The sequence below is a fragment of the Nicotiana sylvestris genome, chromosome 7, assembly GCF_000393655.2.
Source record: "Nicotiana sylvestris chromosome 7, ASM39365v2, whole genome shotgun sequence".
Classification (NCBI taxonomy): domain Eukaryota; kingdom Viridiplantae; phylum Streptophyta; class Magnoliopsida; order Solanales; family Solanaceae; genus Nicotiana; species Nicotiana sylvestris.
In genome coordinates this window covers 90495893-90509629 of record NC_091063.1, presented here as the reverse complement: position 1 = coordinate 90509629, position 13737 = coordinate 90495893, and the positions used below count along the sequence as shown (strand labels likewise).

The following is a 13737-nucleotide window of genomic DNA, read 5'->3' as shown; positions in this document are numbered from 1 at the left end:
CTGAGGTTAATCAGTTGCCCAGAAGTATTGGAGTAATCATCTAAGCATTGCTTGATGATCTCAACAGAAGTGGTGTCAGTAGAGCTGAATAAGATAGTATCATCCGCATAAGTTAAATGAGCGATACAAGGACCTTGTTTCCTCATCTTGTAAGGGATAAAATCTTGGCATTGAGTAATCACATTGACCATTCTGGAGAGGAGTTCAGAGGATAAGACCAATAGAGAAGGGGAGATGGGATCTCCGTCTTAATCCCCTGGAGGATTGGCGTTCTTTTGGATAACATTTTTCGATGTATTATTGATTCATTTTTATTTAGTTTCTGTCAGAAAGTACTGCTGCTTGCTCATTTCCTCGACCAATTCACTGGCAGTTTAGATCCGTTGTCCTTTTTCAGAATTCAACTAAGGTTATATAGAAGGCATATATATTCAATGCTCTCTTAATTTCATTCATCCAATGAAACCAGTAATAAGAATGTTACATAAGCACAGGTAAGCCTTTCTTTTATTTGGCCTGTGGTCAGCCAAGGGAAGAATAATAGGGAAATTACTGTTGTCCTTCCCAGAGGCTACGCGAAAGCTTCCCGTTGCTGTGTCGGTAGCTCCAAATCCGGTTCCAACGCTGTTAGAGGAGAAAAATACTCATCTACCATGTCACTCGTTACATGTTCCAAGCTTGGAGGATCCCACTGCATGTGATGTCACACAGTAAGTCAATTCAAAAACTGGCAACTAGCTTTGCTCTAAGAACTGAACTATTGTTAGCTGAAACAAAAATCTCCAGTAGGTAAGCACGGCCAGATTACTACAGAAAATGGACTTAGGCGGCATTATCCACAAGACAGATATAACGGTGATGTTTGGACCAACTTGCATTCACCTTGACTATTCCACCAGGGCACCAAGCACTTGCTACTTCCCACCGCATAGCACCGGGTAACTCTTTTTTCTTTCCCTTTTTTTTTTTTGAGGTGGTAACATCACGTGCTGGGTAACTTTACTCACCAAAACTTTAACAAATGGGAACAAGTCACCTAACGTTTTTTGTCCTTGTTCGGATTTGAGCACTGGTCTTCAAGATTTTCTCCCACCTCATTGACCGCTAGGCCATGCCCTTGAGTGCTCATAAGACAGACCCCAACAGAGTGGATGCTCTGATTAGCATTATGTAACAATATTCCCTGATTTGTGCTTATTTGTGTGTGTTTTTTATTGTTTGTGTCAGCTTGTTCTCCCTTTCAATTGTATATGTGTTTTTGAAACTGGAAAAAGAATAGTTCAATTGTATAGGACCTCAAGGTTCGGCTTAAACTGTAACAAACTATTGAGAATGTTTTTCTGCCCGAATGAGTTACAAAAATGCATGCTTTAGAGGTGTAAATTGTTTTCTACAACTACCTACAATCTTACTCCATACAGTTGCTCCACATGAATAAATTATTTTCACCCTTTACTATTTATGACTATCATAGAAGATTAGGCTTATGCCTTACCCTTGTTTTGTAGGCTGGCAGCCTTCATGATGAATCCTTATGCCTCACCCACCACTTAATACTACCATCACATGCCCCTAACGTTTATCTTTAATCAATGACTTCAAAAAATTGATTCTACACATAAATTATTTCTGTGAAGACACATCAAACTCAATGAAGTGCCCAAAAAAAAGGGTTTACCTTGGGGGAAAGATCTTTATCCAACATCCGTGCTCGAACCCCCTGTAAGAAGACACAGGTGCAGTTTCAGTTGCAAGGACTCATAGCTTCTACTAATTGAACCAGATTCAAGAAACATGCTGTACCTCACAGTAGTCACGAGTAATTCGTCCAAAGAATGCTTGTAATGTCATTCGATACTCACGAATTATGCACTGGTCAAGAGTTTGAAATCTCCTTCACGTATCTGTTAGAAAAAGCACTTTGTGGAGTGTCATCCAAGAATGCAGGTGGGCATGTTACAGGATAAAATGTTCAAAAGGAACTTACTGATCTTAAAGAAACCTTCAAGCTCAATGGTGACACCTCTCTTAGTCTCTTCAGTGTTGAAATGCACCAGGCATCTGCTGTTTTACCTGCCTCACTTTCCTAAATTCTTTAGGAATTAGTGATCAGAGGTGTGCCAAAAAAATATTTAGAAAACAAGAGAAGAAATTTAGACCCTATGTGTATTGCCAGGAAAGAAAACTCTTGTCCTGTAGAAACTATTTTGAATAGATTTGCGAGCTTGGGTGGATGTGCTATTAAATCACAAACCTAGAAAGATTTCTATATGGTTCTGAATATTGTTTTCAGACAAAGATGAGATGTAGATATCTATTATGTAGACAGACAAAAACTCTGTTTTTGAATTCTGCTATAAGTTCTCATCCTTCAGAATTTTGTTTGATTGAACATAAAAATAAAGATATTAACTCCCATATAATTTTAAGAGCTTTTTGTCACGTCCTTAGTTGTTAACTAAGTACACGTGCAGCACTTGATAACTCGCTCACGATCTTGCACAACTTGCTCACGTTCTTGCTATGTAAAGGAAGCTTTGTATTAGAGAGAATTTGAATTGTTTGCTTGATGAATTACAAAAGAATGACCCCCTTTATATACTAGTCTCCTAGGGGCTAGTGTGTAAATATTAATTATTACACAAGTCCTTGATATTTACAAGATAAGGGCTTTTTTCTAGAATTTTCTACAAACCTAGAAGATTCCAAGGACTTTCTTAGCAAATCCATAAGGATCTAGGTTCTTTCTAAGGAAATGTCCATACCTCCCTAGAATGTTCTCACAAATGCTAGCCTTCTTCTTATGTAAGCTTACACATGGCATTAATATATGCCAAATGGCGCCTATGTGGCATGATGACATGGCGGGTTATCACAGTCTCCCCCACCCAATATTGCGACGACCGCGGCGCAATATTGCTGCATAAACTCTCGGATCTTATCTTTGAATTGCCACAAGTCTTCATATCGTTCCCACGTGTCCTCCTCTGGTGATTGCCCTTTCCAATGGACGAGGAACATAGCGGTGGCTTTTTGTCATTGTTTTCGCCTGGCCTGGTAATCTATGATAGCCTCGATCTCCCGATCATGCGAGGCGGTGACAGTCATTGGCGCCCGACTTGATTGGCCCCTACTCGGATCATCCTTATATTCATGATATGGCTTAAGCATACTGGCATGGAAGACAGGGTAGATCTTAAGATACGATGGCATGTCAAGCTTGTATGAGATCTTGCCTACCTTGGCGACGATCTTAAATGGCCCCTCATACTTGCGAATCAGGATTCTGATGCATGCCCCGTAGTGCCTTGAACTGTCTTGGGTTAAACTTCACCATGACCATGTCCCCAACTCTATAGTATGTGGGACGCCGCTTACGGTCCGCAAACTTCTTCATCTTCTTAGCTGCCTTATCCAAGTAGGACTTAGCAGTGTCGAGTTGCTCCTCCCATCCTTTGGCCATATGATAAGCCCCCAAACTCTTTCCCTCAAACGCGGCTGGTAAGGAATGTGGAGTTTGTGGTTGTTGGCTTGTGGCTAGCTCAAATGGTGTCCGTCCCATGGACTCACTCCGCTGCAAGTTATAAGAGAATTGGGCAATGTCTATGAGCCTTGCCCAATCTTTCTGATGCGTGCTTACATAATGCCACAAGTAGCATTCTAGTAAGGCATTGACTCGTTCCGTTTGTCCATCCGTCTGTGGGTGGAAACTAGTAGAAAAGTGCAGCTCCGTACCAAGTATGTCAAACAACTCTCTCCAAAAGTTTCCAGTAAAGCGGGGGTCTCGATCACTGATTATATGCTTTGGTAAGCCCCAATACTTCACCACGTTCTTAAAGAATAGCTTGGCGACTTCTTTGGCTGCGCAACCTGGTGAGGCGGGCATGAAGGTGGCATATTTGGAAAATCTATCCACAACCACCATAATTGTACCATAACCGTCGGACCTTGGTAGGCAAGTGATAAAGTCCATAGTCACGCTCTCCCATGGACGCTCTGCAACTGGTAGTGGCTCCAAAAGTCCTCCGGGCTGTTGTTGCTCAACCTTGTCCTGCTGACATACAAGACAAGTCTGCACATAACATTCTATATCATCTCGCATGCGTGGCCAATAGTAGACTGACTCAACCAAGGCCCTGGTGCGACGTTGGCCTGGATGACCAGCCCACATTGTATCATGACTCTCCCTTATGATCCGTCGTCTAATGTCTCCAAACTTAGGTACGTAGACCCGCCGACCCGTGGTAAGCAATATGCCGTCTTTTACCCAAAAACGTCTCGTCTTGCCCTGGTTGGCTAACTCGATAAGTTGTTTGGCTGCTGGATCATGTTGCATGCCTTCTTTTATAGCCTCCCGAATATCCCATCTCGCTGAAGTGATTGCAGCAAGCTCGGCTTTCCGGCTCAAGGCATCGGCTACAACGTTACCTTTGCCCGGCTTATACTCCAGCGCATAATCAAATTCGGCCAAGAAATCCTGCCACCTAGCCTGCTTTGGTGTGAGCTTCTTCTGTGTCTAAAAATAGCTAGTAGCCACATTATCAATCTTGACCACGAACCTCGACCCGAGCAGATAATGTCTCAATGTACGAAGGCAATGCACAATGGCAGTCATTTCCTTCTCTTGTACCGTGTAACGCCGCTCCGTCTCATTTAACTTGCGGCTCTCAAATGCTATGGGATGCTTATCCTGCATCAGGACACCCCCAATGGCAAAGTCTGAGGCATCTGTGTGCACCTCAAAAGTCTTGGCAAAGTCAGGTAATGCCAAGATTGGCTCCTCTATTACAGCTGCCTTAAGGCCTTCAAACGCCTTTTGGCAATGCTCCGTCCAAACCCATGGCTTGTTCTTCTTTAGCAACTCAGTCAATGGTGCGGCCTTTGCTGAGTATCCACTGATGAACCGACGATAATAGTTAACAAGGCCAAGGAAGGATCTCAACTCAGTTAACTTTATGGGTGCCTCCCACTCCTGGATAGCACGTACCTTAGCATCGTCCATGCGTAGCTCGCCATTGCTAATGACATGGCCCAAGAAGTGCACCTTTGATTGTGCAAACTCGCACTTCTCTCTCTTGATGTATAGCTCGTTCTCCCGCAAGACTTGGAAAACCTTCCTTAAGTGCTCCATGTGTTCCTCCAAGGTGTTGCTGTAGATGACTATGTCATCTAGGTAGACTACCACGAACTGATCAAGGTAGGGATGAAAAATCTTGTTCATAAGGGTGCAAAATGTGGCCGGTGCATTGGTTAAGCCGAAGGGCATCACCAACCACTCAAAGGCTCCATATCTCGTCACACATGTTGTCTTTGGCTCATCCCCTTCCGCAATGCGAACCTGGTAGTAGCCCTTTCGAAGATCCACCTTGGTAAATTACTTGGCTTGCCCAAGTCTATCGAACAAGTCAGCAATGAGCGGGATCGGGTACTTATTCTTCACGGTGACCTTATTAAGTGCTCGGTAGTCTATGCACAAACGCAACGATCCATCCTTTTTCTTCTGGAACAATACTGGTGCGCCAAAAGATGCCTTTGATGGGCGAATGTGACCAGCATCTAGCAGCTCCTTCAATTGTTTCCTGAGCTCTTCTAGCTCGGGAGGTACCATACGATATGGGGCAAATGCGGGTGGCTTAGCCCCTGGCTCCAACTCAATCTTGTGATCCACCTCTCGCCTGGGCGGCAAGTGCTTAGGCAACTCCTCGGGCTTGACATCTTTGTTTTCCTTAAGCAACTTCTCTATGCAAGGCGGTACTGTTTCTTGAAAATTTTTGTCTTCTTCTAGACTTGCAATGGTTGCCACGAACGTCGGCTCCCCCTTCTTGATCCCCTTGACAACCTGCATAGCTGAGAGTTGTGCTTGGATCTGTCCGTGTGGCATAGTCACTATAGGTACCATGCAAGCTCCTTCTCGCTCCATAACCAAGAGACGTTGGAGGTAGGGGTCGATTAAAGTATGATAATGTCTAAAGAACTCTTGCCCCAGTATGATGTCAAAGATATCCATAGCGGTTACGGTAAAGTTTGTCATACCTTTCCAAGTTCCCAATTTGACACCAACTCCATTAGCTACCCCCCGAGCATTCTATATCTCGCCATTCACGGTCTTGACGCGAGAGTTGGTTGGAGCAAGCTTCAATTCGAGTCTCTTTGCGGCAGCCTCAATCACGAAATTATGAGTTGCTCCAGTATCCACCATTGCACGAGCGGGCTTGTTGTTGATGGTGAGATCCACGTACTGATTGCCATTCTCGGTAGGTTGGATAGCTTGCTTCGTGACAGCACCACATAATCCGATCATACCCAACTGTGCGGTTCCCGGACTCTCTCCTTGTGGTTGCTCCTTTCGCTCACGTACCATGGCACTGAGGCTCTTGAGGTCAGGACAATTCCTGAAGCCATGTGGCCCTCCGCATATATAGCATCCCTTCTTCTCGACCTGCGCCTTCTTCTCGGCGTAGCCCTGACGACCACTCGACTTTTTGAAATCTTGAGTCTTAGAGTATTGTTGTTGTATCTCCTTGACTTTGCCACGGTCTCCCCCACCTTTAGCATTGTTAACCTTTGACTCCTTGACATTGCCTTTGTCATGCTTGTCATGCCTGAAATCCATCAATGATTCGGCCTCCACTATGGCTTGGTCTATATCAGTGACTTGTCGGCGTTGCAACTCCTGCTTAGCCCAATTTTGCAACCCGTCCATGAAGTGGAACAACAAGTCATCATTGGTCAGGTTGGGGATTTGAAGCATAAGGGTAGTGAACTCCTTGACATAGTTACATATGCTCCCTGTTTGCTTCAATTCCCTAAGCTTGCGCCTTGCCTCGTACAAGACATTGTTTGGAAAATACTATCGCTTGAACTCCGCTTTGAACTGATCCCATGTGCTAATAGTACATAGACCTTTATCCACGTCGGCCATCTTCCTTCTCCACCATAGCATGGCAGTCTCTAAGAGGCACAATACCGCAGTGTTGATCTTGGCCTCGTCGTCCCTCACTTTGTCGTGCCTGAAGTAGTTCTCCAAGTGCCAAAGGAAGTTTTCCACTTCTTGTGCATCACGAACACCTTTGAACACCGGGGGTTTGGGAGCCTCGATCTTGGCCTCCCTCGTCACCACAACATTGCTGCTACCTCGGTCACGCCAGCATTGACATGCTCCTCGAGTGACTCTATCTTTGCCTTTATAGCGTCGATAGTACTCAAAGCCTCCATGAGTCTGCACTCTAAGGCAGTGATGGTTTGCCTTAGTTCCATCTCAGTCTGTGTACGTCCCTCCAAGTCATTTCGGATACTCTCAATCTCTTCAAGAGTGTGCCCCTCAAGAACGTTAAGGGTGCCTTCCACATTCCCCAAGCGTTGGCCAAAGATCTCCAAAGCGTCCATCCCCGTGTTCATCTTCATCACCCACTCTTTACCGAGCGAGACGTCCTCTGGAAGGACCTCCACTTCATCCTCGCTCGCCTCAGTGGCAGATGGTTCTTGGGATGTAAGCCCTTCGTTTGACACAACCTCGGGTGGCACCTCATGGCTCTTGTTGGTGGCATTCCTCTTTTGCTACGGCCGCTCTTGCCAGCAGCATCCTGGATGACGTTGGCTTGGGTGTTGGCAGCGTTAATTTCTCCGTCGTTCGCTAGTCCCTTAGTTGAAACCTTTGCTCTGATACCACGTTGTCACGTCCTTAGTTGTTAACTAAGTACACGTGCGGCACTTGACAACTCGCTCACGATCTTGCACAACTTGCTCACGTTCTTGCTATGTCAAGTCAGCCTTACTACTCTCAAGATCGCTAAGAGAATGGAAGAAAGAACACAAGAGAATTGTTAAAGGAAGTTTTGTATTAGAGAGAACTTGAATTGTTTGCTTGATGAATTACAAATGAATGGCCCCCTTTATATACTAGTCTCCTAGGGGCTAGTGTGTAAATATTAATTATTACACAAGTCCTTGATATTTACAAGATAAGGGCCTTTTCTAGAATTTTCTACAAACCTAGAAGATTCCAAGGACTTTCTTAGCAAATCCATAAGGATCTAGGTTCTTCCTAAGGAAATGTGCATACCTCTCTAGAATGTTCTCACAAATGCTAGCCTTCTTCTTATGTAAGCTTCCACATGGCATTAATATATGCCAAATGGCGCCTATGTGGCATGATGACATGGCGGGTTATCACATTTTGCTTAGCAAAATAGAATTACATCTTTTTTACAGAAACAGGAGGTAAAGATTACATGCTTACCAGAGAATCAATGATTTCCTCCACTGTCTCATGGCAGAAACATTTATTAAGTGTTTCAATCCTACACAGGACAAACAAGACGAACTAACAAAAACATCAGATATAGGCTGGTATTTAAGCAGAAATGACGCAGAAGGAAAACAGGATAGATAACCAAAAACTTTTGAAAACTAAAGAAAAACCACAATTAGAAGATTCATGAAAGCATGAGAAAGCTTAATCCATAATCATCAGCTTGTAAAATTCATACTTCTCAAATTGCATAATTTTAAAGCATCAGGAGTTAGGCAAGCAAGGTATTAATAGATACAGAAGAATGATAAAACAAACAGAGCTCAAGGCGCAATGAAGAGTTCTAAAGAAAGTAACTAACAATGCCAAACATTTTAATTTTGTAATTAGTAATTCTTTTATCAAGATTGCATAGGGCATAATCTCCAATAAGCATGTCTATGTATCACAAAAAAGACGTTGCTATACGAAGTGAATGTCACTTCGCTGATTAATTATAAAAATTAGCTAAAATAATTGCTAGAAGGCAGAGAACAACTCAAAATAGGTTAGTGCACGAAGCATTGCGAGAACTAGGAAGCATGAAAACTTTAGGGTCCATACACTGGTTCAAGTGGTTTCTCCAACAAGAGGGAGGGCGGCGCTGAATTTCTAAAGAAGCCTAGACACCTAAAGAAGCTTAATGAAACCCAGTGAAGGGAAGCTCAAACAGTATGGATCTCTAATTTGGAACTGGTTCACAAGATAAGTAGTACCTTTGAAGTACACTCATTCTATCCGGATGGACAATATCTCCAAATTTTGCAAGGGAACTTTCAATGACAGAAGGTTCGTCCCTTATAAGCTTTCCGAGTTGTTCCTCGATTAAGGGAAGCCTCTGAGAGGATTGAAAAGAAGAAAGGTGACATAGCCGGATGATACATATATCAGGTAATCTTAGTAATTGTACAGCAACCGGAAAAACATATGATTCAGTGGAAGGAACTGACTACACTGAGACAGTAGTGTGTAGCAAGACCACAGGACATCATTTCAGCTCCACTGAGCTTGTTTCCTGTTAGGGCCAGGTACTCTCCTGCAAATGCAGTACATAATCAGCTCCCTAGCAACTAATATTGCCTGTTGCGACAAATCTTGAACCAGGGTGAGCCATGGTACACACAGCAATACAATGGCATTGAATGTATGAATTGCTCAGTGAAGGAATAATATTCATGACGATAATAGAGTATGTTTCGCAATATCGTGAATTGAGTATTGATAAATCCAAAGAGGAATTACTAGCTGCAGTTCATTGTTTTATATTTCCTACCTTTTCTTTAAAAGATATACCAACATAAAGAATTTCCTGTGTCAAAACACTGGGGGATGGGCAAGAGAAAAGAATTTGGAAGGAAATCAAAATTCATGGACCTTTCCGAAAAAAGGTGGAGCAGTTATGTAGGTAAGAAAAGATATCTATATCTTAAAAGCTGAACATCATCAAAAAGAGATATCTTAAAAGCTGAAGAGTTGAGCACATATTATTTCATTAGATAGACCACTTAAAGAAACTCAATCACATCCAAGCTCTCCTCCCTTCCTTTTCCATCTCCTGTCCAGATGACCAGCACCCCGCTGCTCCTCTTCTTTGTTCCAATGAGAATAGCATCGCCAGAATGCCATTCCCTTAAAATATCCACAACTTCCCTTTCCACCCTGTCCATCCATAAAGGTTAACAAATCATTGATGTCTTCACTCCTTCCAACATCAGCAGCACAGTTTTTATTTCACTCCAGCATTCAACATTTCGTATCCAAAAATGTGGCTGAGATGAGGACAGAAGTACTCTGGGAACAATTTTTTTTTTTTCTTTGAGGAGATGGAATAAGAGACCTAATGTTGGGAACAAATCCAGAATATGTGATCTAGGCATATGGAAGACAAGTCTGACAGCTTTGTTTGAGGGTAAGGGCAGCACCCTCTTACAAATTGAATACATTCACTTTAACTATCACATATTCCACGATCCAACTTTAGTAAACCTATTTTTTCTTACCAAGCAAATATCATGTTTAAGCAAATTCTCAGAAAAGATTATCAATATGGAAAATCACAAGTTAGATCAATCTTTGGTTCAAATAAAGAAGTCCAAAACGTCAATCATGGATATCAGGATCACAGCCTTATCACTTGCATGAAAAATGGTGAGAGAATAGGAGTGGATAATGGAAAATGAATCATATGAAAGAGAGTGAAGTTGAAACCAACAGGTGCTACACCATAAGATCAGAAACGAATATAGTTCGGCATAAAGCAGCGCAAAACATAGGGTACTCAATTTGTGATATGACAGACGAATTACATGGAGGAGCAAGAGGCAAAGTTAAGAAACGAAGCTGATTGCAAGCGAAAGTGTCTTCTTTTGATCCCAAGAAGTAAAGGTAAGCTAGAAATTTCTTTTTCCTTTCTCGAGATCATCCTTGTTAGGGACTCAAAATCTCTTTACCTCAACTCAGAAGGAAGAATTTGTTCAAATATTTAGGAAAAAAAAAAGGATTAAGACTGTTCAACAATATGAAAATTGCAATCTGGACTCAAAATATGCATGCCCATACAACTAGTCACATAGGCACCCCCAGTAGGTAGAATACCAGAGTCAAAAAGTATTAAATTTGGTCAATTTAACGGTAAAACTAACAAAGAACAGCAGAAGTTATGTTATTCATTTATGGGTACGTATTAAGTATGTATGTGCATAAGTATTCAATGTGGGAAACACCAAACATTTTGCTAATTTATAGTGTATATTGAAGAATCCACACTAAGTATTCCCACCCTTATTGCACCCGCTTGACAGGGATACATCAAAGCAAATGAAAGATACTTAAAAAGAACAAAATTGCAGAATAAGGGCAGATATACTACAGTTTTTTCAGTCGCAACACGGAATGTTCCTGGGATTGAAATTGCAGCTCCACCACCCATTGTGATTCCATATAGAAGAGCTACCTGCGTGAGAATCAGTTGAGTCCTTTAATTGCAAGAAACTACTCCCATTGCCAAAAGAGGTGTAATACAGTCACCCAAAAGAAGAAATAGAAAAGGTAATGGAAAGTTATTGTCAATCAAAAAGGGAAGAAATCCTAGCTTAAAGCTAATATAGATGAAGATCTTCATAAATGAGTGTGGGACTCCATGCATCACACATTCACACTAGAGATTAGCAGATCACAGAGTGCTGACAGAAAAATAATGGATGTGAATAACATCCTTAGTCCAACACTGGCCCAAACAAGCTATTCGGGTTTGTCCCTGCTAACTCGAAAGCTTAAGTCCCAATCACTAGTAGTGGAGAACTCAGAACCTTATAAACTACTCAAATAAGCCATACTATGTTGACAAGTATTAAAATGAAAGTTAATTGATCGAGACAACTTGCACATACTGATTCATTCTCATGATCCGGTTCCTCTATGAAGTGACACTGTTACTAACTGCTTGTTATCTAATCAATCGCATGTCTTCCTCTGTTTTACAGCACAAAGGTCCTTCTTCTATCCTTTAGTCGGATCAATCTCTGATTCCTCTTCTCAACTGGTGTTTGGGTGCACAAGCTTCATCCAAGATCTCACTCCCGGAAATGACAAACTCCAGTCAAAGTCTATCAAATGTACTTTCTTGGGTACTCCCATCACCAAAAAGGTTACAAATGCTATGATACTGCTACACATAAGTACTTTGTCTCAGCAGATGTAATGATTTTTAGACATCCTCTACTTCTCACCAAATTACACAATCAAAAGGCCATCCCCACGGTTCTTGCCATTCCAACTCGTTTGACTCCAGCTTCTCCTCCTTAAGTCTAATCCAAACGACCTCTAGCCTATTCCAGATGACCTCAACTAAACGTCCACCCGCTAATAAGCTGATATTTCTACCCATTATACAGGTAAACAAAGTCCTTCATGTGACTCATAGCCTACTTCCAGGACATTCCCTGCTTCGGTTGAGCATCATCAAATGTAGCTAATCTTCCTAATGCTCTACCATGTAAAGAAAAAGAGCAGAAGTGATTTGGTAATTGAATTGTTTGATTATCTCCTCAAGTATGTTGGGGTTAAAATAGTGTTATATGTAATCCTAAATAAGAAAAGAAAGTAATTATCTTCATAATTACACAATCGTAGGAATTGACGCTTGCCCTATTAACACCTTCATAATTCTTAACTGCAACCATCATTAGGGTGTAAAACTAAGCATCTTAAATAGTGTTATTCTCATAGAGATATAGATAATAAATTAAAGAAGATAAACTTATGAGCAATCCGAGATATATTAATTAGCACAGTTATGCCTTTGGTTAATGACTCAATTCGTTGAAGCAAGTTAAAGAGAATGCAAGTAGTAAATGAATCGAGGGAGGTCACAACTCTAGGCTTTAAACTTAAATTCTCGTGTAATCTTAGTAAATTGTACGTGAATTCCATAACGTATCATTGTTCTTATTTAATTGTCAGCTAAATTCTCGAGTAGTGTTAGAAAATTAATTCAACAATTACTGTTTGCACAAATTGAAGTTGTTCTAAATTTGATACTAAATAATTGAAGAATTAATTACTAACAATTCTCTGTGAGACGATACTCTTATTCTTTATCACTTGATTGGGACTTGGAACATTTGTGTGTATGCTACCGAGCAACAGTGCATAATTCTTTATCTTACCACTAAAACCACAATCCCTTGACTCTAAGAACGGGGAGACATTGAGTACACTAGGTTAAGTAAAGGAAGAATCTGAAAGAGAGGTAATGCAAATGTGTGATAGACTGGTTACAGGGATTTGTTCTAATTGGAGACCAGTATCTCACCTGGAACTTTGGACCCAGAGAACAACAAGAGGAATATCCAATGATTACAAAAATTTCTGTCATCTATTATCTATTATCTGGAGAAAAGGAAAAAAAAAACACACACACACTCACCTGTGGTTTCGAGTATGTGCCAATAACATATGCTAGACTATATTTTCTGGTAAAGTTCTTTACACTCACTCGTCAATGTTACCTGCATAATATATTATAATTAATGAGAAAAAAAGAACAAGATCTATAAGGGAGAAAATAGCTCCCAAAATTAATAACAACAGAAGAAGGTTCCCTGTAGCATTTGTGTAACAATTAGCGCAAAAATCAATATATCATGATTTTGAACGCTATATAAAGAGGAGGTGAGTAGGATATTTTTTGTATTTTGTTTTTTTATTGATAATTAGTATAAGATATCTATATTTATTAATTCAAGTAGTGTAACCAATTAATTTAAAATTTAAAATTTAAAAAAAAAATAGTTTATTTTTTCTTAATAATGCCACTTGGTTTTTTGTGGTTAAGACACTTGTCTTAATGTAGTGTTTTTGCTTCTCCTATTCTATATAGATAAATAGATTCATATATCGATTTAACAATATTAAATAATGGATAATACAATTAGGTAATCAAGGAA

The 13737-nt window shown here is 41.0% G+C and overlaps 1 protein-coding gene across 7 annotated transcripts in view; it reads right to left on the bottom strand.

The window, feature by feature from the left end:
* LOC104225870 (small ribosomal subunit protein mS47-like) overlaps positions 1 to 13423 on the bottom strand; it is a 31507-nt gene extending 18084 nt beyond the window's left edge. For 2 of the 7 annotated variants that reach the window (XM_070150499.1, XM_070150498.1), the window contains exons 1-6: positions 13104 to 13194; positions 11160 to 11243; positions 8240 to 8323; positions 1988 to 2086; positions 1804 to 1904; positions 1679 to 1720 (exon numbers count right to left, since the gene is read on the bottom strand). In XM_070150499.1, the coding sequence (XP_070006600.1) occupies positions 1866 to 1904; positions 1988 to 2086; positions 8240 to 8323; positions 11160 to 11243; positions 13104 to 13166 (369 nt within the window). In that variant the 5' untranslated portion in view covers positions 13167 to 13194 and the 3' untranslated portion in view covers positions 1679 to 1720; positions 1804 to 1865. The other 5 variants (XM_070150501.1, XM_070150502.1, XM_070150500.1 and 2 more) reach the window with 5 other exon arrangements.
* Between the last annotated feature and the right edge of the window lie 314 nt (positions 13424 to 13737).